The sequence below is a fragment of the Amphiura filiformis genome, chromosome 13 (assembly GCF_039555335.1).
Source record: "Amphiura filiformis chromosome 13, Afil_fr2py, whole genome shotgun sequence".
Classification (NCBI taxonomy): Eukaryota; Metazoa; Echinodermata; class Ophiuroidea; order Amphilepidida; family Amphiuridae; genus Amphiura; species Amphiura filiformis.
Genome location: NC_092640.1, coordinates 21,525,609 through 21,548,983, shown reverse-complemented (window position 1 = coordinate 21,548,983; position 23,375 = coordinate 21,525,609). Strand labels below are relative to the sequence as shown.

Below are 23,375 nucleotides of genomic sequence, written 5' to 3'. Positions count from 1 at the left end.
AAAACGTTACTGTAAATATTTTGGGCAAACATTTTTTGCAAAATATTTTTTCAACCCCAAAATAACATTCTGTTTAGAATGATTTGTACCCAGGTTTTCAAAAATGTGTTTGGAATGTTATTAAAACGTTTTTATACTCTTTATATAACCCGAAATTTAAATGTTTTCTGTAAAACATTTGTGTTTGCTGTGCAGTAAATTACAAACAAATGTTATTTAATGTTATGAAAACGTTTTATACCATTAATGTACCCTTTATATAACCCGACATTTAAACGTTTTCTGACAACCTTTTATAACCTTTTGCGAATGATGTCGAAAAAGTTTTGTGTTTGCTGCGCCCAGCAAACACAAAAACGTTTTAAAAACGTTTTAAATAAGTTATATTTTGACTTTTGGTTTTGGTAAAAACGTTTTAATAATAACATTAAAATGTCGGGTTATATAAAGGTCATGATGACGTTTAAAACGTTTTGTATGAAAACACATTACAACAATATTTATAAATGTTTTCAAAAAATGTTTTTGTAAACTATTTTTGCAAACATTTTTGCCAAATATTTTGTCAATACTTAAATAACATTATGTTAAAATATTTGAACCCAGCAAACACAGAAATGTTCTTAAAATGTGTTTTTTTTAAACATTTTAATAACATTTAAAATGTCGGGTTATAAAAAGGTCGTGAAAACATTTTTAAAACGTTATTGCAAATATTTTGGGCAAACATTTTTCGCAAAATATTTTATCTACCCCAAAATAACATTCTGTTTAGAATGTTTTGTATCAAGTTTTCAAGAATGTTTTTGGAATGTTATCAAAACGTTTTCATACCCTTTATATAACCCGATATTTCTGTAAAACATTTTTGTTTGCTGAGCAGTAAATTATCAAAAAATGTTTTTTAAGGTTATAAAACCGTTTTATACTCTTAATATACCCTTTATATAACCCGACATTTAAACGTTTTCTGACAACCTTTTATAACCTTTTGCGAATGATGTCGAAAACGTTTTGTGTTTGCTGGGAAGCTGCGACTGGGCCCGGGCTGTGGAAGATTCCAACAGGGCAATATCATCAGCAAAATCCAGGTCATTCAGCATCCTAGCAGGATACCTGCTTGACCGACGTGGGTAGGTAACAATTCCAGCGTCAATTCCAGAAGTTGATTTCTTCAGAAGGTAATCTACCAGGATAATGAACAGGAATGGTGCTAACACATCACACTGAAGCACTCCAGTTGTTACTTGGAAAGGCTCTGAGATACTTCCATCTACCATAACGGCACTATTGGAGTCCTTGTAGAGCACATGGATGGTATTTACCACAACCTTTGGTATTCCATAATGCCGCAGCACTGAAAACATGACGGACCTGTTAATGGAGTCGAAGGCTTTTTTGAAGTCCACAAAAGTGACTGTCAAGGGAAGTTGGTTATCCTTGAAGCCTTCCATGATCCTCCTCAAAATGTGTATTTGCTGAGCACAGCTGCGACCTGATCTAAAGCCAGCCTGGTTGCTTCTCAGTAGAGGATCAATGTGAGGTCGGATCTTGTTCAAAAGGATCTTGTTGTACACTTTTGCGGCAATTGACATAAGCGAAATACCACGGTAGTTTGTCATGAGAGAGAGGTCGCCTTTCTTTGGTAGAGGAATGATGACATTTGTGACCCATTGACGTGGTGGTGTCAGCGTTGAGAATACTTCCATACAGAATTTGAGAATCATATCAATCATGCTATCCCCTCCTCCCTGAAGTGCTTAATTCAGCAGTTATTATACAGTCCAATGCTGCTGCCTTGTTGGCCTCCGTGGCTGCTATTGCTTTGACTACTTCTTCACGAGTTGGGGGCTCAGTGATGATAGGAAGATCTTCAACAGCTGGTGCAGGAAGTTCAGAAGCTGCTGTGTCACTGTCGTTGTTAAGGAGTGAGCTAATATTCCTTCCATTCCTCAAGCAGTTCATGGTCACTGTTTGGGGCTGTGCCATCCCTCTTTTTGACTTTCACCCCTTTCCTTGAGTTCTTCCCAGAAAGCGAGTGCATGATTTTCCAGGTGGTGGTGTAATTCCCCATCTCGTCGGCCAGCTTCAGGTCTTCCATCTGCTTATTGAGGGTAGCAAGCTCGTCAGCTTTATAAGAGTTGTTAAGGCTGGTGTTCAAGTTCCTCCATCTTTCTCTAGCTTGACGAGACTTTGAAATGGAGTACCGCTTTTTGGCTTCATCCCTTTCAAGTTTAAGTCTGATGGTTGAATCTGATACCCAACTTGGCAGTCCGCATGGCTCTTGCTTTCCAATAACTTTGTCAGCAACTTCACGAACCGCTGTTTCAAAGGTCTCATACCTATCAGAGACGGGTGTGGCATCATCCATGCTCAAGACCTGGAATCTGTTTGATAGCTCCAGCTGAAATTCCTCCTTTGTATCAGGATCTTGCAACTTCTTCCAGTTGAATTTTGGTCTCTTGCATGGTTTTCTTTTGCTTGTTCGCAGACTGGCAGCTAGACGGACACTCACAATACGATGATCGGAGTCCACCTCTACTGAGTTGTATGCTCGACAGTTGCGGAGAGAATTTACCCACTTGCTGTTTATTAGAATGTGCTCTAACTGTGCCCGGGTTGATCCAGCTGGATGGGTTCCTGGGTTGGGGGAATCTCATCTGGGCTGGTCTGAGATTGTACTCCTGGCAAGTGTTGACCAGGCGCTCACCATTGTCATTTGTTGAATCATGGTAACAGTATGGACCAATGACCCAATGATGGGAAAGATGACTATCTGCTCCTATTCTGGCATTAAAATCGCCGAGGATGAGATGGATGTTGTGCCTTTTCATACCATCCAGGTGGTCAGATAGTGATGAATAGAATTCCTCCTTGTCAGAAGATGTTGAGCACTCAGTGGGTGCATATACAACAGTGATGCTAAGCTGTGGGTTACCATGGAATGTTACAAATAGTATCCTCTCGAAACAGCTTCAACACTCTTAAGACATCTGTGAATGTGCTTGGACATGACCAGACCCACTCCTCCATGTCTTTGCTTGGTAGCAGAACTGAATATTAAAACCCAGTTCCTATCGTCTGACCAAAGTTCATCAGTTGGGCTTGGTGTAATGAGACGATGTTCTTGAATTCCGGCAATGTCAATGCCTGCATCAGCACAGCCCATGAATAGCTGATGGATTTTCCCTTGTTGATTAACAGTACGGACATTATAAGTAGATATTACAAGAGGTTTGAAGGTAGACAGGCGACAATAATCAGGGCCAACAGTTCGTGATGGTGTGCCGAGTTCCCGCTGGTCCGTCATGGAGTCAACAGTAGACTGCCGCTCATCTACCCTCGGTATTTTTGAAGATTTGCTTGTAGTTTTCGTAATCGCGGGTTTTGCTGGGAATTATTTTAGTCCAGTCCCAACAGCTTTACGGGTGATCAGGCCTGTTTCAGCTTCTTTTCTGGACACACAGCAGCCGAGATCTACCAATATGTAGTAGTTCACCCCTGATCTGGAACATGTTGGCCAGTGTTGGAAGGTTGACCAATGATGACATGTTCAACACCAGCCTAATGACCGTTGAGAAGTAACTCTTCCTCTTCCGCTCTTTGGCCCATGATGAAAATTTGAAGCCATTGAGATAGGCTACTCCAATATGAAGAGAATCACTACCGTCCTTGACCCCTTAGAATACTCAGAAAAATGAAGATGGAGCTTGATGCTCATGGCATGAGACCTTGGAAATAAACTAGCCCTACCAGAAAAACAGCACCTGGTCTTACCGCACTGTTCTCCAGCAGTTTAAGGACAAAGTCCGGCCGGAACATAACTCACAAGTGCTCTTGAAAGACCTGGTATTTTAAAACCTAACCTAACAAATGCCATGAACACCAAGTTATGAGTAACTAGAAGGAGAAAGAACGGAGCAATATCTCATCATGATTGTGTCGCTGGCTGTACTGTCTACATCGTTACAGTAGCAAAAACAAATGGCCAAGACATTTGAACATACTGGCCGTTGAACCTGTTGGTTTCCTCCGCCCTAAAGCTTGCATGTTCAGCAACTGAGCTAGGGAGGCAGAGTGCGCTCATTCCCTCACTCTGGTAAAATACCAGCCCGCACCTGGGAGCACCCAAAGGGAAATCCAACACCAGAAACAGCATGTTAAACACTGATTCTTTGCAACCAAGGTTGCAGGTGTTGGCAAAGGTAATTTTCAGCTCCCCCGACACTGCAGCAGTGTCTCCCTTTAAAAATGTAACACAGAGTCATACATTAAACAACAAACCGGGAACTCCCATGGCTTATTGCAAACATTACCATTTTATATTGCAACACTTGGACTTTGGTCTTGGACTTATTGCTTTCTTCCCTCGGATCCTGGAGGGAACCTTGGAGCTAGTAGCCGTTTTACCATGGAAGTCCATATGCCTCTGTTTGTGACCATACATCTTGCATCGTAAATTGATGGAATCCCAAGTTGTTGGAAGCTGCTTTTTATGTTGTCAAGCCATCATTTTGGGGGTCTGTACCTCTTGGCATGTGTCCTGGTATTTTACCCTCTGTTTACGATATCTGTCCAAAGTAGAAGAGTTGTTTGGCTTTGACTTTGCAATCTGCCTGGAAGATTTTCTAGGACTCTCCAAATTATGCTATCACCAATTACATTCTAGACTACTCCGTAGTCCACTTGCCCATTGTGCATACTCTGGATATTGTATTTAAAAGCTTAAAACTCTGATTTAATTAATGTGTGCACAATTGATAGATTTTCACAACTGATCTTTTCAGTCACCGTATTCCCTCTGTTTGTTAGGAAACAACCCAAAAGTTCGATGAAGCCCTATAAACGAAAGTCCTTTCGTTAGTGGGGGAGGGGGTCAGAAAGTCCGATTACGTTCGTAAAAAAGTAGTTAAAACATCGGTCAAAGTTGATCTTTTTTAAGGATTTAATATATCATTGTCAAATTTTAGTATTTTCTGAAGTACATGTATGATATTGACATTTTACAGTGGTTTCTTCAAAATGATTTCAAATCAATATGGAGTGCAGCACTCGCAACCTGCAACGTCATGTAAGTTCATTTTTAAAGCAGATGTCCCAGCAAACACAAAACGTTTTAAAACGTTTTAAACATGTTATATTTCATGTTAAACATGTTATAATGTTATTAAAAATGTTAATAACATTAAAATGTCGGGTTATATCAGGGAACTTTGATATCTGGGAATTGCGACTGAAAAAGGTCACGATTCACACAAGTGGTATATCATCATCTCTACGAACTGAACTGACATAGGTCAATTTATTTCCCGGCATTTGGTTACATTTAATCAGGATGATAAAATACTTTTAATATATTTTATGGTATAAGAACTATTCTGTTAAATCAGTTATACCACAGATCCTGGAAAGATCTGTGGTTATACCAAGTATCTGATGAGGCATAATATGCAGGATATTAATCATCTTGCTATCAAAAGGCGTGGCTTTTTACTTCCGCAAATGGCCGTAGTGGTGTATCATATCTTCTCAAATTGTGACCTAGGTCCCGACATTTAACCTGACTCGAGCACTCTCATCCCCCTGGTTATATAAAGGTCATGAAAACGTTTTAAAACGTTATGTTTGAAAACACACTACAAAACTATTTCTAAAATGTTTTCAAAATGTTATTGTAACATATTTTTTAAAGAATATTATGTTAGAATATTTGCAGGAGGTTATCAAAAATGTTAATATAAAAACGTTTTTTACCCTTTATACCCTTTATATAACCCGACATTTAAACCTTTTCTGGCAACCTTTTCTAACCTTTGGCGAATGATGTCGAAAATTTGATACCAAATTTTTTTTTTTTTGAAAATCCAGCAAGTCCTATTTTTTCCGTGCCAAAAAGATAATGAAGAAAAATATTTTAAAACAAAATGCAATATTCGTTTCTTCAAACGTGATCAATATCCTAGCATTGTCACACCCCCTGCACAACCCCATGCACCATAGCGACAGCCCCTGTATCCATTGAATACGGGTTGGAATTTTCGATATTTGTTACTTACGATAGAAGGGAGGGGGGAGGGGGTTAGCCTTCTAACGAAAGGACTTTCGTTTATAGGGCTTCATCGAACTTTTGGGTTGTTCCCTTAGCTTCCCAAGTGGACTACTGACTTTGGATTGCGGTTTGCATGCTTAACACGGTTGTCTATGGCTGAGATTGTCGGATTTCTGGTCTACTAAAATTGGCCATGATGTAATGCATCTTTAAATGGATCTGGCTTGTGATTGGTCGCCCAGATCTCGTTATGGTTTAAATCCTCCGGGCACCTGCCATTACCATTAATAACTACATGGTACACAACTATACCGCCCTTTGTGTTGGCGTGAACATTAAACTCTCTGTAGGTGCATGAGCGCGTCTTGTACTTGCTTGCGGTTAAATTGGATTGATAAACAAGTATGATTGACAGTGTGTTTGTTAGAGACTTTGCCCGTTCAAGTCCCGTTTAAAATGCAATGTACATAGTCGATTTTTAACTCGGACTTTCGTGATTAATAAACTGGTAGATTCTAAAATCAGACTGATTGTTCAGTATTGAAGTGCCAATATAATTATGACATTATGATATGTTGAATTCAATAATATAAGCCTACGTACACTTTACTTTTACTGTCACTTATATAATTATATAAACTTTTTCATAACAATTTTATACTAGTATTTTGATGTAATAAATATCAGTATAATTTTGAGTTCAACTGAATGCTTTCATCATGATTAATAACAGGCTTTTATTTATCAAAAATCGACTATGGCATAGTCTAATTACATTCTGATATCAGGAATTTCACTATACTATACATAATATTCCTTAAGATGTTGTTATTACAACCAAGGGGACTTCCAGAAATCCCACTCTCATTAACATGATGAAAACAAACTATGTCGTGATTACAAGGGAGTTACCCTTATTGCGTGATAAGCGATTATACAGAGTGGTATCCGTTCAGAGCGCCGAGTGGCCCGAGATATCCCCCTTTTGAGCATATATAAACTATAAGCCCAGCGTTTTGTAAATACACGTCACTTCAGGGCTTTTTTCAACTGTAAGTGAAAATACGAAACCACGATGGGTCTGATACATCTAAGCTCTCTTCTACTCACATTATTAGTACATGCACATAGTCTCCAAATATTAGGAGGCTATACTGAAGTAGACCATTCACGACAGTATCCCGTTACGCATACGATCATGGGATGGGGCAGAGCCAGATATGGTCCATTTCGTGGAGATACCAGCATCCCAATTGCAGAGAGCATTTGCTGGTGTAACCGTGCGGTGGGTGTGCATGATCAAAAATGTACGTGTACCCAATACCTGGTTGTATCCGACGTTGATAGCCAAGAACATTATGAGATTCTAGGGAGTGAGCAGGTGTTTTATGGTATGGACCAATCTTTTATTGTTGGGTCTCTTCGCACTTACGGTAAACAGACTGCAGGACCTTCGGAACGCCGAATCCATGCTTTTCACGGTCAGTGTCGAAGACCTGGTGCTTGGGGTTACTGTCACTTATTTTTCATCGTTAAATTAGTGACGAGACCACCAACAACATATGCTTTCTCCTTCAAAATCAGCCACTCAGTCCACCCAAGTTCCTATCCACGGGATCCAGTTGTATATCCAAGTAACGCGAACCCAAGTAAAGTGGGTCGTCGTATTGTTATTGGGAAGTTCCGGTGTAATCTCTGGAATGAGAATTGTCTTGTCCATACGTATCTTTGGCTAGCCCAAACAAGAGTGACTAGCCAACGCGTACGCTATGAAGATGCATTTATTTTGAGTGAGACTAATAGAGCTCTTATTAGACCAATGATCCTCGAGAACCACAGTTCAGGATTCACGGGCCCCGTTGACTTCCCAAGTATTTCGAGTTCCAAAACGGTGACTGTCACAAGTACAGCACGATTTACTTCAACCTTTGATTTTGCTGTTGACATCTATTCTGAATTAGGATTCGATATTTCTGTCGTTAGCACCAAACACGGCTACAACGGTAATTTTGGATTTTCATATTCAAAGGATTTGACAGACGCAGTAACAGTATCATCGACTTTTAAAATCACATGGCCTTCATCGTGTACGCCAGGTTTTCGAATGACGTACATTGTAACAGAACACTCTGACAACCAAAGGATACCCGTAGACTTCACATTTGAGCGCGAGGGTATACAGTGGACGCAAACCGATTATGTGGAGCTGGCGATCTCCTGGATAGAAATCGAATCCGATGACTGCTGCCTGTATGTTTATGCCCATACAAATTGCAATACAACTCGACTTCCTATGTGTGGCTAAACTGGTGAAACCGTGCAAGATACCGAATCTATTTACCACCACATTTGCAGTCACTACTAGGGAATAAAGGACGCGATCTCTCGGTGGCAGTTGAAGATTGACATTCTTTTAAAAGAACCTACCAATATTATAGAATTAACCAAATGAAGACCCCGGATGAAGACTCACCGATTCAGTACCATCGCTGTAACTGCTTGTAAATACCAAGTGTTTAGGTTTGTGTAACATTTGTGTTTAGCTCTACGTTTACATGATAAAAGCATGGACGTTTGCACAAATGCTAAACACCTTAATACTAAATTCTACACACCAAAAGCATTGTATATGACATTATTTATTAACTTTAAGTTGTTACATGACCATTTTTGTCCAGTTTTAACCGTTTATAAAAACTGCAGAATACTTCTTAATATTAATATATTGATCGTATAGACCATGAGTCAAGTTAGCCAATAATCGCATTATATATCTAGGTCTTGCGGTTCTTGAGTTAAGGCCAATAATATATCAAAACGAAAGTTATGAGCGTTTTCATAATTAAGATATGATACTCTCCAGAGAAAAATCATGCATATGGGGTGAAAATGACTCCTCCCTTATCAAGCCTTGGGATCTCCTTCATAGAACCCATGCCATTCCTCTTGAGTGTCATCTTTATTTGTCTCAATTATATTTGAGAGCAAACACCGCTATCATGGCTATTAGTTCATGCTCCAGTATTTTTTTCGTTCACCATAAAACCTTCTATATATAGTTTGATCAGCTCGTAATCGGCGGGAATTATTAGGCTTTTATCACTACGCCAAAAAGTAGACCGACGTTATGAGTGATATATATAGTTGACCTGTCTGGTATATAATGTGCTTGTGAAAGAGTGTAGACAAAGTTTATGAATAATTGATAATTCGTGATACTTCTGGCGAGATTTCAAAAGAAATTTCTCGAAATAAAATACATTAATATTAATCCGCGCGGTAATAAGGCCCGCCGATTACGAGCTGATCAAACTATATATATGTCTAAATCGATCAAAGCTATCTATTTATGTTCTAAAGACACGCAACAAGTAACTGTTTTCTTTCTTTATTTAATTTTTTCGTTCTAAAAGGTATGGGTCAAAAAGGATCATTTTTTTAAATTTGGACCAAAGGTTTGGATATCTTAAGGTATTTAAAGCTAATTAAAAAAACTCGAGAAAACAGTAACTAGTTTTGTTCCAATTTCCCGATTGAATATTCAATCAAAAAGGTTAGATTGATTCCTATCAGCAGCCATCACAGATTGAAATATTTAGGCACCACGTTTAAATCATTTAAATCAAAAACAACAAATACGACAGAGAACGATAGAAAAAGCCAAAGAGCCATCGGTAGCTACTACCGATAGCGATATAGGATCTTTCATAAATCAGACGTCAGCATGTCGACAGAAGAGTATATCCACTTTTGGGGGAAGCCGTGTACTTTGGCGTACACCAATTACATTCTGATATCAGAAATTTCCCTATACATACATATTCCTAACAGATGTTGTTATTGCAACCAAGGGGATTGTCAGAAATCCCAATCCAATGAACATGATGAAAACAAACTATGTCATGAATACAAGGGAATTACCCTTATTGCGTGATAAGCGATTATATACAGAGTATATCACAATTAAATTATCATGATAAACAGGAACTGGTGATGGTGTCGTTCAAAGCAGTGAGTGCCCCGAAATAATTATTTCCCCTTTTGAGCATACTTAAGCCCGACGATTTGTGAATACTCGTCATTTAAATGCCTATTTACCACCTGAACAACTCAATTTACTGTACGAAACCAAGATGAGTTTGATACAGCTAAGCTCTCTCCTACTCGTATTGTTAGTACCTGCACATAGTCTCAAAGTTTTTGGAGGCTATACTCTATCAACGTGCACGACAATAGAGGGAAGGTGGGTTACTGATGTCGCTTGCGGCCGCATGTTCTGCCATATGACTGGCCGACGTTGGGTTCCTAGTCCTGGACAGCGTTCCGAGAGGAAAATATTTAAATGGGGCCAGTGGTGGTTATCTGATTCTTGGTACATCCACATCAAAATTGCAGAGAGCATTTGCCGAGAGCAGGGACTTCATGCCGTCTGTGAATGTACCCAATATCTGGTTGTATCCAACACTTACGACAATAGCCAAGAACATTACGAGATTCTAGGGAGCGAGCAGGTGTTTTCTAATCTGGACCTATCGTATATTGTTGGGTCTCTTATCACTTACGGTAAACAGACTGCAGGGCCGTCGGAACTACGAATCCAAGTTTTTCACGGTGAATGTCGAAGACCTCATGCTTGGAGCTACTGTGACTTATTTTTCATCGTTAAAAGTGTGACGAGACCTCCAATAACATATGCGTTCTCCTATGAAGTCAAACACTCAGCCTACCCACGAGATTCACGATTCAGAAGTACTAAAGTTGTGCATCCAAGGACCGCGAACCCAAGTAAAGCGGGGCATCGTATTGTAATTGGGAAGTTCCGATGTGATCTCTGGAAGAAGAATTGTCTTATACAGACAAAACTTTGGCTAGCACAAACGAGAGTGATTGACCAACACGTACGCTACGACGATAAAGTTATTCTAGCAGAGACTACTAGAACCCTTATTAGACCCATAATCCTCGAAAACCACGGTTATGGAACCACGCGCCGCGGCGACTTCCTAAGTATTTCGAGTTCAGAGACGGTAACTGTCACAAGTACGGCACGATTTACTTCTACCTTTGATTTCTCGATTGAAACATCCGCTGAAGCAGGATTTGATATTTTAGGCAATTCCGTCAAAGTCGGCATCACCATTCATTTTGGATTTTCATATTCAAAGGACTTGTCCAAAGAAGTATCAAAATCAACGACTACTACGATCACATCGCCTTCATCATGTCCGGCAGGCTATCGACGGACCTTCCATGTAATAGAACATTCTGACAACCAGAGGATACCCGTGGAGTTCACATTGGAGCGTGAGGGTATACAGTGGAGTGAAACTAAGAATGTGGAGCTGGCGATCTCCAGTAAGAAAATCCATTCCGACGACTGCTGTCTGTATGTTTATGCTGATACAACGAATTGCGATACAACTCATCTTCCTATGTGTGACTAAACTGGTGAAACCGTGCAAGATACCGAATCTATTTAACCGCTACATTCGCAGTCACTACTAAGGAATAAAGGACGCGATCTCTCGGTGGCATTTGAAGATTGACACTCTTAAAGAACATGAAGAATCTACCAATATTATAGAATTAACCAACTGAAGACTCGCTTATTCAGTACCATCGCTGTCTACGTTTACACGGTAAAAGCATGGACGCCGGGCATGGACGTTTGCACAATGCTAAATTCTACACACCAAAAGCATTGTATGTGACATTAGTTATTAACTTTAAGTTGTACATGACAATATTTGTACGCTGTGGTTTACTGGAGCAAAATGTTACTTAAACCGTGGCAAAATATTACTAAGTAGTCGATAGGATCGCTCGTCAGCAATACTAGTAGATAGATAGATATTCTTTGAGCAAATTTGAACCTCTATGTTCCTCTCCTGGTCCTCTCCACCACACAGCTACAGGGCATCCGATCATAATGTTGAAGGTGAAGAGGCGACAGGATTCATGTTTAAAAATGTACACTCTAAATTTCAAGGATTTAAAATAAATACTAAGGGATTGTGATTAGGGACCAATCAAGTATTTAAGATTTAAAATTCAAATCTATAAGATTTATTTTAAATCTAAAATTGATTGGTCCCTAATTGCAATCCTTAAGGATTTATTTTTAAATTCTTGTAATTTAGAGTGTAACACATGTGTAGGGGTTCCTTTGATATATTTCTACATGTTCTACTTCATAGTCGATGAATGCCCGGATAAAAGTCCTGGCTAGTTTCAATAACACGTTTAAATACACACTCGTGAAATCAACAATTATAGGCAAAAAAACCTCAGAACTTGTGAAGATTTTAAAATCCAATGCGGAATGCGTGTTTGTTTGTTTTTTGTTTGTTTGTTGTTTTGTTTTGCCGACTCAAACTAATAGTTTATCTATGCATTATATTGTTCATATTTGCTGAAATAAACTCGTATAACTTGTACATGTATATAACTTATAAATGGTCTAAAACGATAGAAAAAACTTATTTGTTCGACTATGAAAAGTTTATAGCTCTGTCACACTACAACGGACTGGGTTAACGAACATCACCGAAAACAAACATATTTTATCCGGTGGAAAAATCACCAGTCCGACAGGAGATTCGGTGGGATTTTGGGTCCGATTACCGTTCGTCTCTCTATGCGTTGTGGCCGCTAATAATCCTGCAGGTGTCTTATGTCCGATCGTTCAACGTCCGCCAAATGACCGGATTTAGCGGGTCCGATTCTCGTTCGTCTCTCTATGCGTTGTGGCCGCTAATAATTCTGCAGGCGTCTTATATCCGATCGTTCAACGTCCGACAAATGATCGGATTTGGGCTCCGATTCCCATTCGTTTCTCTATGCGTTGAGGTCGCTAATTAGCAGGCGTCTTATATCCGATCGTTCAACGTCCAATAAATGACCGGCGAACCCGCCGGCGAATCCGTCCCATGTACGTGGCACCAGCAGGGACGTCGACCCTAATAGAAAAGTGGGGGAAGAGAGAGTGTTTGAGAGGGTCTGAGGCCCCTCAGAGGCAGTGACGTAGCAAGCACTTTTTCAGAGGGTGGACAAAGTGGGGAAAGACACCTTTTAAGTGGAAATACTTTGAAAGTGGTCAAAAATGGGCAAAAAGTACAAAAAGGGCTAATCTTATACATATCAGGGCAACCAGCGTCGGGGGGGGGGGGGCAATAGAGGTGAGAAACCTTCGGACAATGAAGGCCCAATTGAAGCCATTTGTGGATCAATTTTAGCACTATTATTGGATACTATTTTAGTTTGAAAAGGCCGCAAATAAGTGAAACGAAAGCCTATAATTGAAGCAATTGAAAAGTTTTCAGTACTTTTCACCATTATTGTATAATATATATAATTGTTTTAAACATAACACGTGGATGCCCAAAGCAGAAACTTTGCATGGGGACTGTATTTACATTATTAGGCCTATTGTGTAAAAATTTAGTTTTAAAAATGGAAAATTTGGAAATTTGTTTTTTGGTGCATCATTTTCACACTATTATTGCCTTAAACAAAAACTAAAAGGCCCGAACTGAATTTGCAAAATTTAAAATGTTACACTGGTCCACTGACACTCAGATAATACGACTTCAGACTCGTAATTGCAGGTAAAGCATGCACGGATTGATATGTTAAAGTCAGTAATAGACCTATCATCATGATCATCAGTCGGCTGCGGAGCAGGCGACTACAAGCTTTCTCCAACTAATGCGATCTTGGGCAAGCGAAACAATTTTGTTTGGCTGTAGCATCCCTTCAGTATCTCCCAGGAGGTGCTGGACATACTGTAAGTACAGTGTGAATAGACCTAAGTCCGTCTTAAATACTGACTTTGGTGACAAAATGTCACGGGCACTGCATATCGACGGACCGGCAGTAATTTTCACAGGCTTTTGGGCCAAGGACCCACCTTTAAGCACTGCCTATAATAATCCCAGGCCTATACTTAGTCTTACTACTGTCCTTGGCCTTCTCAATAACGTGCAATTTAACCTTTTCTCTTCTTTTTTTTCCTTTCTTGTCAATCACTAAAACTGGGAGGAATTTGATATCGCGTCCTCGCGTCCCTTCAGCAAGTGCCCCTCCACCAATACTACTTACATGGGCCTACTAAATTACGTGCAATTTAACTTTTTTTCTTCTCTTCTCTCTTCAATTTTTCTCACTTTCTTTTCTTTTTTACCCTCCTTTCCCCCTTTTTTCTACTTGTCACTACTGGGGAAATTTGATATTGCGTCCCACACCCTTCAGACAGTGCCCCCTACCCCACTTGTTCGCCATAGGCCTACATTCGGCACTAGCACCTGCGAAACCTCCCATACACCTGCGGTATATAAACGAAAGAATAACGAACAAACCCAGGGAATATAATACAGGACAGTACGAACACACATCGGACAACTTCCGAACATGTGTATCCGGAACACTCCGTTTCAAGTTTTGTGCAAGCACAAAACTTAAAACGGAGTGTCGACGGACTAAACAAACATCACCTAACACGAAACGAATTTTGGCGGATAATAGCAGGACATATGAAGAACATAAAACGAACATTGACGAACAACAACGGATTTACTAAAATACCGTCCGTTTCTTGTACGGAAGACCTATTCGGTGTAGTGTGACAGGCGCATTAGTTTCAACTCAGGGTGACAGTCAAGTTTACTGGTAACAAAAAAAATGGGCCGCCGACAAGACCTTGGGACAAGAGTTCAATTTAGCACAATATGGCCCCTTGACTTGACTACAACGTTAATGAGATTACTCCGAAATTGAATGTGAAAACTCGAGTCGATCAAGGAAATCACTGGAAGAATATAGACTTCTCCGTAAACTGCAATTCCTGCAGTTGAAATCTTAACACCCCTATGGAAGACATGATAATCTTCCAAATAGCGTTTAGAAATTGGGGACAGATTGGTGTTAAAGTTTAATGTTTAGCATTTTTTTTAAATACTTTAATGTGTAGATCCTGAACATCTGCACACATAAACATATGAAATGTGTTTAGGATCTATAAACATTAAAATGTTTAAATGTTAAACATCTAAACACTGTTTTTGCAGTATAAGGTAATGTCTCTTATAGGCATGATAGGGGGAGGACTCAATTTCCAAGCAAGTAGTCCAATTAAATCACATGGGGATCGAGTTGCAAGTGAATGCTGATCTAAAAAAAATAACTAAATTCTTTTCAAATGTACATATTATTATATAATTATGTCCAAAATATGGAGATGCGGACCAAGTAACATAAATGCATACAATATAAAGATTTGTTGATCACCAATACTTTCATTATAGCTTAACTTATGGTGGCATTTCCATAATGGATACGCCGCATGTGCCTCGGAACCCCTTTTTCAAACCGCTTGTACACTGTAAATCCAAGTGTTTAAGGTTTCTGTAACACTTTTTAAACATTGCAAGGTGTTTAACTTTTCATGACACAGTACATACTGCAGTTACTCTCCGTTTACCTATACACAATAGTGCTCTCAGCATTGACGCGCGACCTTTACAAATAGTGTATGTTATTAAGTATATGCATTTGCCTATATAGTTAACATCACTGTGTGAAAAATAACCGGCCAATATTTAAAGTATTCTCCAAACTTCTAGCAAATATATTTCTCTAACATGACCTAAAATTACAGCTAGGTTAGATGTTCAGAAATAGTCGCACTTTCGTAAAATATGAGTGAGGGCAAGGCATAGCTAGCACATAGCTAGCCAACTCCCCGTGTTAATTGAATGGAGATTTGACCGAAAATATTGGTAACGGACCGATCAGTTCTGAAGGATGCCACAAAAAAAACGGTACAAGCTACATTTAAAGTATTCTAGGAAATTCTAGAAAATATAGTTTTGTAACATGTCCTAATTTTTTAGCTAATTTAGGTGTTTAGAAATAGTCGCACTTTTGTGTTTTAGGACGGATATGTAAACGACAGATAACACCAAAAAATATGAAGAAATTATTTCCAAACCGTGTTAAGTCAACAATCATTATGTTGCTCATTTTCAAGAATGCTGCTTAACAAAAAGCAGACCATTGTCTCATTTCGTGAACAAAGGTCCACATAGGCCTACCATTGTTTCCTTGCGTTTCCTTTATAATCGGTTACCCAACTGAAGCTATAATACCAGCTTTATTGCGATATCGCACATGTAAAACAGACACATGTGCACAACCAGAGAAGATCTGATTTAATCAGTTGAGCTGTTTTCAATGAGTGTTATCTTGGTTTAATAGGTTTTAATGAGGTTTAAGTCCTGCAAAGGTCGTGATGAATTCTACTGTAGACATGACTGCATCATGAAAGGTATAGGACACCTATGTTTCCGAGAGTGTGTGGTTCCCAGTAGTTTCTCTCCCTATGGATAATATAGGTACACGGTCTATAACACAGACTAGAAACTCTCTGGACATCCGGGACTGCATGAGTGGGTACGGGAATTTCCCTGCGCACATCTCGCTCATAATTTAGTCATAGAATAAGACTTATTGATATGGGTCAATGAGTAAATGTTATAATACCAATCGACAGGTTAGCGTAGTGGTTCTAGCCTCGCTTTGCACAGTCTGAAGTCTCCGGTTCGCGCCCCGGCAGTTCCCAGAATTTATGTGCATTTGGTTTCCAGTTCATACTCGCTCTCGCAGGTTTTTCCAGGGTTCTCGGTTTCCTTCTGCATCTAAAACTGGGCTTTCTGCCCCGGGATTTCTGCCCTGAAAATTGCGCAAATGGTTTGAGTTGCAGCCTACGGCGATAACCGACTCTGCCATAGCACTTTTTATAGCATCCAAACAAAGCAAAATAATTAATGTTTCAATCCTAAGATTCATTTTGGTAATGAAAAAACGGGGAAAAACAGCGGATTTTTTTCTGAATTATTTATGCTAACTGTTTATATGAAAATGAAGATGAGACTATAAATCGGGTCGGTCACCCCGTGCACTGGACTTAAGGAAATGTTATGATACCAATCGAAACTCGGGGACCAAGCACTGCTCTGCTTCGACATGTATGTTGTTCCACTTTGAAATGATATCAATTTGTGTGTTTACTCTTGTGCATGTAATTTAATCAGAATGACGATGTTTGATTGCATGATCATTTTTGTTTGAGCATTGTTGAGTGGAGTGTAAATTTGTGTATTGATTGATGATTTTGGATGATTTATGTGCATTTGTTCCAATATTTTCTAATTATAAGTTTGTTTTCTGATTATCCTAAAAAATAAAAAACACAATGACAAAAAAAAACATGGTATCGCTCGTGTTCTATCAGCGATAGATATACGTCTGAGTCACAAACAATACCATGAATACTGCTATTCCTACAAAGTGTTGGTGCATAAACGGATCAACTTTTTACGTTCTCTCTTTTATTTCCCCCCTCTTTTTTCGTTTTTTGGTAGGATGGGCAGAGCCGTAGCCAGGGAGTGGGTTTGTGGGTGGGGGTGGGGGTGTGTGTGTGTGGGGGGGTAGGGCAGCTCCTCTGCACCCCTGCCAATCTGAAAACAATTGAAACGTTGAAAATCAGCCCTTTTTAAAGGAGAAATTCACAAAGGGTCCACTTTTTAACTCCCCGCTTGCCCGCAGCCCTATAAAAACATAAATCCTGGTTACTAAGGGTGAGGATGGGTATGAAGTTTGTAATAAGGTTGGTATTAACCGTGGGACACTCATCATGGGCATGATGGGCCTCATTACTATATTGTTGTTTAAAGTATTAAAAGTATACTAATTTGAATAGCAAAAAAATCGATAAATCCAACTGTTACATCAGATTTATTTTCAAAAACTAGATACGAAGATTTAGGAACGCATTTGTATTCTTTTTAAATTTTTACAAACTTTTAGAAATACTCATCAAAATGGTCGAAAAGGCACAATTTTTACCCAAATCTCAACCTTTCTTGGTGATGTTGATCGAAGTTCATTTTTTGCCATTATAATTTTATATAGGCCTACTTTACGTCAATAAAAGAGCAGTAATACTAAGGCCCAAATTCCCGGGTTTATACACCAACCTTAATGTGCAAAAATCTGATTCCGTCCGCAACTTGTGGTCCATGACCACAATTCTAATTAGTGTCTTGAGGGCTCTTCTATATATTGAAAATCCATTTATAATAGTTGCACGTTAATGCTATGGAAGTCAGCAGCCTCAGCCCTGCCAGGCTTGGGGCCTTTATGTTTTTACCATTGTGGTCCTGGGTCACAAGTTGCGGACGAATTAAAATATTAGCACCTTAATTTTTAGGGTGTGTTGCGTGTATGGGGTGCGTATAATGTCTAGGGAATGGTTAGTTGGCGAGTTATGTGGCGGTCAGTTAAGGGCGAGTTACTGTTAGACCATTGGGCGAGTTACTGTTAGACCATTGGGTGAGTTACTGTTAGACCAATGGGCGAGTTACTGTGCTGCTCATGATACAGGAAAGGTTGTGTCTTTTGTGCTCCCAGAAAAATTCATTATTTCTTATGCATCATACTTATTTTCAACTCAAAATTGGATCCTGGTGTGGATTAATATCATCTGAAACCTGGGGAGCTGCTTTTTGGACATTGTATTGGATTCTGGTTGGAGAAATTTCAGTGCCATTTTACCCATATTTGGCACTTAGAGTCTTCCAAATTCAGCAGACTTGCTCAGTGTTGTACTGTGTTAAGCTTACATCATCATATGGACATTAACAGGTCGGTGATTCCTTTTACTTGTCTCTTAAATAAAGACACCAGAAGAGTGTACCAGTACCATTTTGATTATCTGAAGAGGATTGGAGTCTGACTCTACACCAAATTGCAGCCTGGACTTCTAAAAATTTTCCCGTCAAATATTAACAATAGGCGGCCATATTGAATTTTTGTGGAACTGGGTGTAATTTTACGTAGCCTTCATCACTTCATACCTGTACTGGCATGCAGTGCATTGGAACTGATTACAAACCGTCATAATTATGGATATTCTTTTCCGATTTGCCTTGAGTGTCTCCTCACTCTACTACGTGTGGGTCATATGTGTATCCCCTACAACATGCTCTACCAATCTACCATTTGAGACCTTTGAGAACAATGCTTCTTTCAATAATGAGCCACAGTTTGACAAAGCCCAAGATAGCTTTAACCACCAGTTATCACTGGCTCATTATACTAGATCCAAAGAGCATAACTATCAGGCCAGGGGCTTGATGAAGTCCAACTTAAATGGTTTACGCACACATCAAACAATCATATTAATTCTTATCCTAAGTGGTGTTGAGCCCAACCCATGCCCAGAGTATCTGTGCGGAATCTGTGATCACGAAGTTGAAGATGGGCATGTAGCCATACAATGTGACACCTGTGATATTTGGTATCATAAAGACTGTGCCATTATCTCAGACCAAATTTACCAGCTGTATGTGCGTCATCCAAATTTGTCTTGGCTCTGCATGCAACAAATGTGGAATGCCCAACATTGGTTCTGCATTCTTCAACAGTGATCAGTTTTCTAGTCATAATTCCTTTGAAGCATTAACTGACGAATCTGAACTTAAGTAGCAATTTTGTTCCTCAAGACACTTCTACTCCAACAAAATCTAATGATCGTAGATCCAAACCGTCACTGAAAACAAAGAAACGTAGCTTGCCAAAGCTGAAAACAATGGTGATAAATTGCGATGGATTGAAAGGTGAAAAGGGAAGACTGTCTTTTCAAGCAGTTGTGAAAGAACATAATCCGGATGTCATCATAGGTTGTGAGTCTAAATTAGGCTCAACAATTCCAACGTACTCAATTTTTCCAGAAGGGTATAATGTCACCCGTAAAGATAGGAATGAAGCATGCAGGCGGAGGGGTCTTTCTTGCTGTGAAAGATTGTTTTGTCTCGGTGGATATGCCCGAGTTAGATACCCCTTGTGAAATATTGTGGTCATCTATGGAATTTGTCAATGCCGGGAAGATCTACATTGGTAGTTTTTACCATCCACCTAAAAGTGGATCTGAGCCTTTCGACCATTTATTTGACAGCTTAGCCAAGATTATGAACAAGAACAATGGAAGTCACACAAATATCTTATTGTGTGGTGACTTTAACCTTCCTGATATAAATTGGGATCTTGGTGTGACCAAAGTTGGAAGCCCACGCAAAAAGCTGCATGATGGGTTTCTCGACTTCCTCACCGAAACAGGGTTGACCCAGCTGAACAGACTAATTACAAGACCCCGTTCTCAAAATGTTTTAGACTTGGTGTGTACAACAAACCCAAATATTGTGAACAATATTAGAGTTGCTTCCGGCATCAGTGATCACGATATACTAATCTTTGAAATCAATCTGGCACCTAAACGGCAAAACAAATGCCCACATAAGGTATTCAACTTTAAGAAAGCAGACACAGAAAATCTAAAGAACATACTTGAACAGAATTCTACTGAGTTTTTCCAGAGTAAGCCAGACACAAGAACAGTCAATGAAAACTGGAATATGTTTAAAACGTTTTTGTTGGAAGCTATGGAAAAGTCTGTCCTCCATCATATGTCCAAGGGGAAACCATCCCACCCCTGGATAAACCATCATATAATCAAGCATGAGGAAACGGGACAAATTATACAGTGCTGCAAGAAAATCCAAATCTGAGAGACTCTGGAGCTCTTACAAGAAACAGCGCCCAGCAAACACAAAACGTTTTCGACATCATTCGCAAAAGGTTATAAAAGGTTGTCAGAAAACGTTTAAATGTCGGGTTATATAAAGGGTATATTAAGGGTATAAAACGTTTTCATAACATTAAAAATCATTTCTTGATAATCTACTGCTCAGCAAACAAAAAATGTTTTAGAGAAAACGTTTAAATGTCGGGTTATATAAAGGGTATAAAACGTTTTAATAACATTTCAAAAACATTTTTAAAAACTTGATACAAAACATTCTAAACAGAATGTTATTGTGGGGTTGAAAAAATATTTTGCGAAAAATGTTTGCCCAAAATATTTGCAATAACGTTTTAAAAACGTTTTCATAACCTGTATATAACCCGACATTTAAATGTTATTAAAACGTTTTGAAAAGAACATTTTAAGAACATTCCTGTGTTTGCTGAGTGCAAATATTTTAACATAATGTTATTTAAGTGTTGATAAAATATTTGGCAAAAAATGTTTGCAAAAATAGTTTACAATAACATTTTTGAAAACATTTTAAAAATATTGTTGTAGTGTGTTTTTTTCATACAAAACGTTTTAAAACGTTTTCATGACCTTTATATAACCCGACATTTTAATGTTATTAAAACGTTTTTATGTAAACCAAAAGCCAAAATATAACTTATTAAAAACGTTTTTAAAACGTGTTTGTGTTTGCTGGGTAATCATGTAACCAAATTACTCCGTGAATCGTACCATCACTACATGGAAGAAATCTTAGGGCCTAGTCTTGATACCAGTCCGAAAACATTTTGGTCATTTATAAGATCACTGAGGCGGGAAGCTGTTGGCATACCTACCTTGGTAGTTGATGGAGAGTCTTTTACATCTGATAAATCAAAAGCGGAGGCACTAAATCGACAGTTCTCATCGGTTTTTACCCATGACGACCTGACATCCGTACCTGACAAGGGCCCCTCGCCATTCTCCAGCATAGATGACTTAGACATCGAACTGGCTGGAGTGATTAAACAACTGGCGCAGTTAAACACATCTAAAGCTGGGGGACCTGATAGCATTCCTGCCAGACTTCTTCACGACTATGCCACTGAGATAGGTCCAATGTTGCATTATATCTTTCGGCAATCGTATGCGACTGGCCAGCTTCCAGATGACTGGAGGAAAGCTCATGTGACTGGGATATAAAAAGGGTACCAAATCCAATCCAGCAAATTACAGGCCAATCAGTTTGACCTGTATCTCATGCAAGATAATGGAGCATATTGTTTTATCACACATGTCCAAACATCTCTCTGCAAATGACATCATAGTAGAAAACCAGCATGGCTTCCCGGAAAAAAGATCCTGCGAGACGCAACTTATCGAGGCAGTTCATGACTGGGCAGAATGCTTGAATAGAAGTGGGCAAATGGATGTTCTGTTGCTGGACTTTAGTAAGGCCTTTGATAAGGTCCCTCATCATAGATTGGCCACAAAGTTAGACCATTATGGCATCAGGGGAAGAACACTCAAATGGATACAACGCTTCTTGTCAGATCGCAAACAGTCTGTTAACATCAATGGTCAGTGCTCAGCTTGGGCCCCAGTACAATCAGGGGTCCCACAAGGATCTGTCCTTGGTCCTACACTCTTCTTGATATATATTAACGATATTGCAAGTGGGATAAAGTCCAACATCAGATTATTCGCCGATGATAGCATCCTATACCGAGAAATCCGGGGACCTGAAGATCATCAGATATTACAGCAAGATCTGCAAGCTGTCTTTGCATGGGCTGACAGTTGGCAAATGGCCTTCAATGCATCAAAATGTCAACATCTCACCATCACCCGTAAAAGCAGCAGTCTGTCTTCAATTACTCTGTAGCTGAACAAGTCATCCAAAAGTTGCTAGTCACAAATATCTCGGAGTCACCATTTCCAGTGATTTGACTTTCAAAGAGCACATTGCTAACATTCGATCTAAGGCAGTGAGTACCCTTGGCGTCATCCGAAGAAATCTTGGACCATGCTCACAGAAGGTGAAACTAAAGGCTTACCAAAGTTTAGTAAGACCTCAGCTTGAATATGCTGCATCAGCATGGAGTCCATATACATCTAGGGACATCAAGTCATTGGAAACAGTCCAGCGCCAAGCAGCCCGATTTATTTGTGGAAAATTTGATAGGCGGGCTAGCGTCACACCACTACTTCACCAGTTAGATCTGGACCTTCTGAAAACAAGGAGACTGTTCATTCAGTGTTCAATGTTCCACAAAATACATCATGGACTCATAAATGTCAACTTTCCACCCATCATCAAACTGCATCCAACCGTTGGGAGATTAACCCACCATCTCCGGTATCAGCCCATCCGAGCATCTCGGGACACATACAAGTATTCTTTCTTCATTCGCACGATACCAATTTGGAACTGCCTGCCTGTGGAAGCTGTAACATCAACATCAGTCCAAGCCTTCCAGTCAGCAGCACTCCCTGCAGTTAGAGCTTTACAGCCTTCTGCAGTCCACCAGGTTCTCTAAGCATCTAGAGTTCATTTTACTCGCACATCTTGTACATATCCTGCACTATTGCCACATCTGCACCTGTGTTTTGAGCAGCACATTTCTCCTTGGACAAGCTAACTGCTTTATTTAGGAGCATAAAGACTGAAGACTGTACTGTTAGACCAATGGG

General features: G+C 39.5%; 2 protein-coding genes across 2 annotated transcripts; both read left to right on the top strand.

Moving 5' to 3' along the window:
- The first annotated feature begins 9,966 nt into the window (after positions 1-9,966).
- On the top strand, positions 9,967-15,172 carry LOC140168106 (uncharacterized). Its single transcript, XM_072191411.1, has 2 exons — positions 9,967-12,817; positions 12,914-15,172. Exon 1 carries the CDS (start codon positions 10,183-10,185, stop codon positions 11,491-11,493), a length of 1,311 nt encoding a protein of 436 aa, XP_072047512.1. The 5' UTR covers positions 9,967-10,182; the 3' UTR covers positions 11,494-12,817; positions 12,914-15,172.
- A 6,271-nt stretch (positions 15,173-21,443) lies between these two features.
- Positions 21,444-21,884, top strand: LOC140167481 (uncharacterized). The gene has a single exon (XM_072190786.1). The coding sequence runs from the start codon at positions 21,444-21,446 to the stop codon at positions 21,882-21,884; it is 441 nt and encodes a 146-aa protein (XP_072046887.1).
- Positions 21,885-23,375: the final 1,491 nt, after the last annotated feature.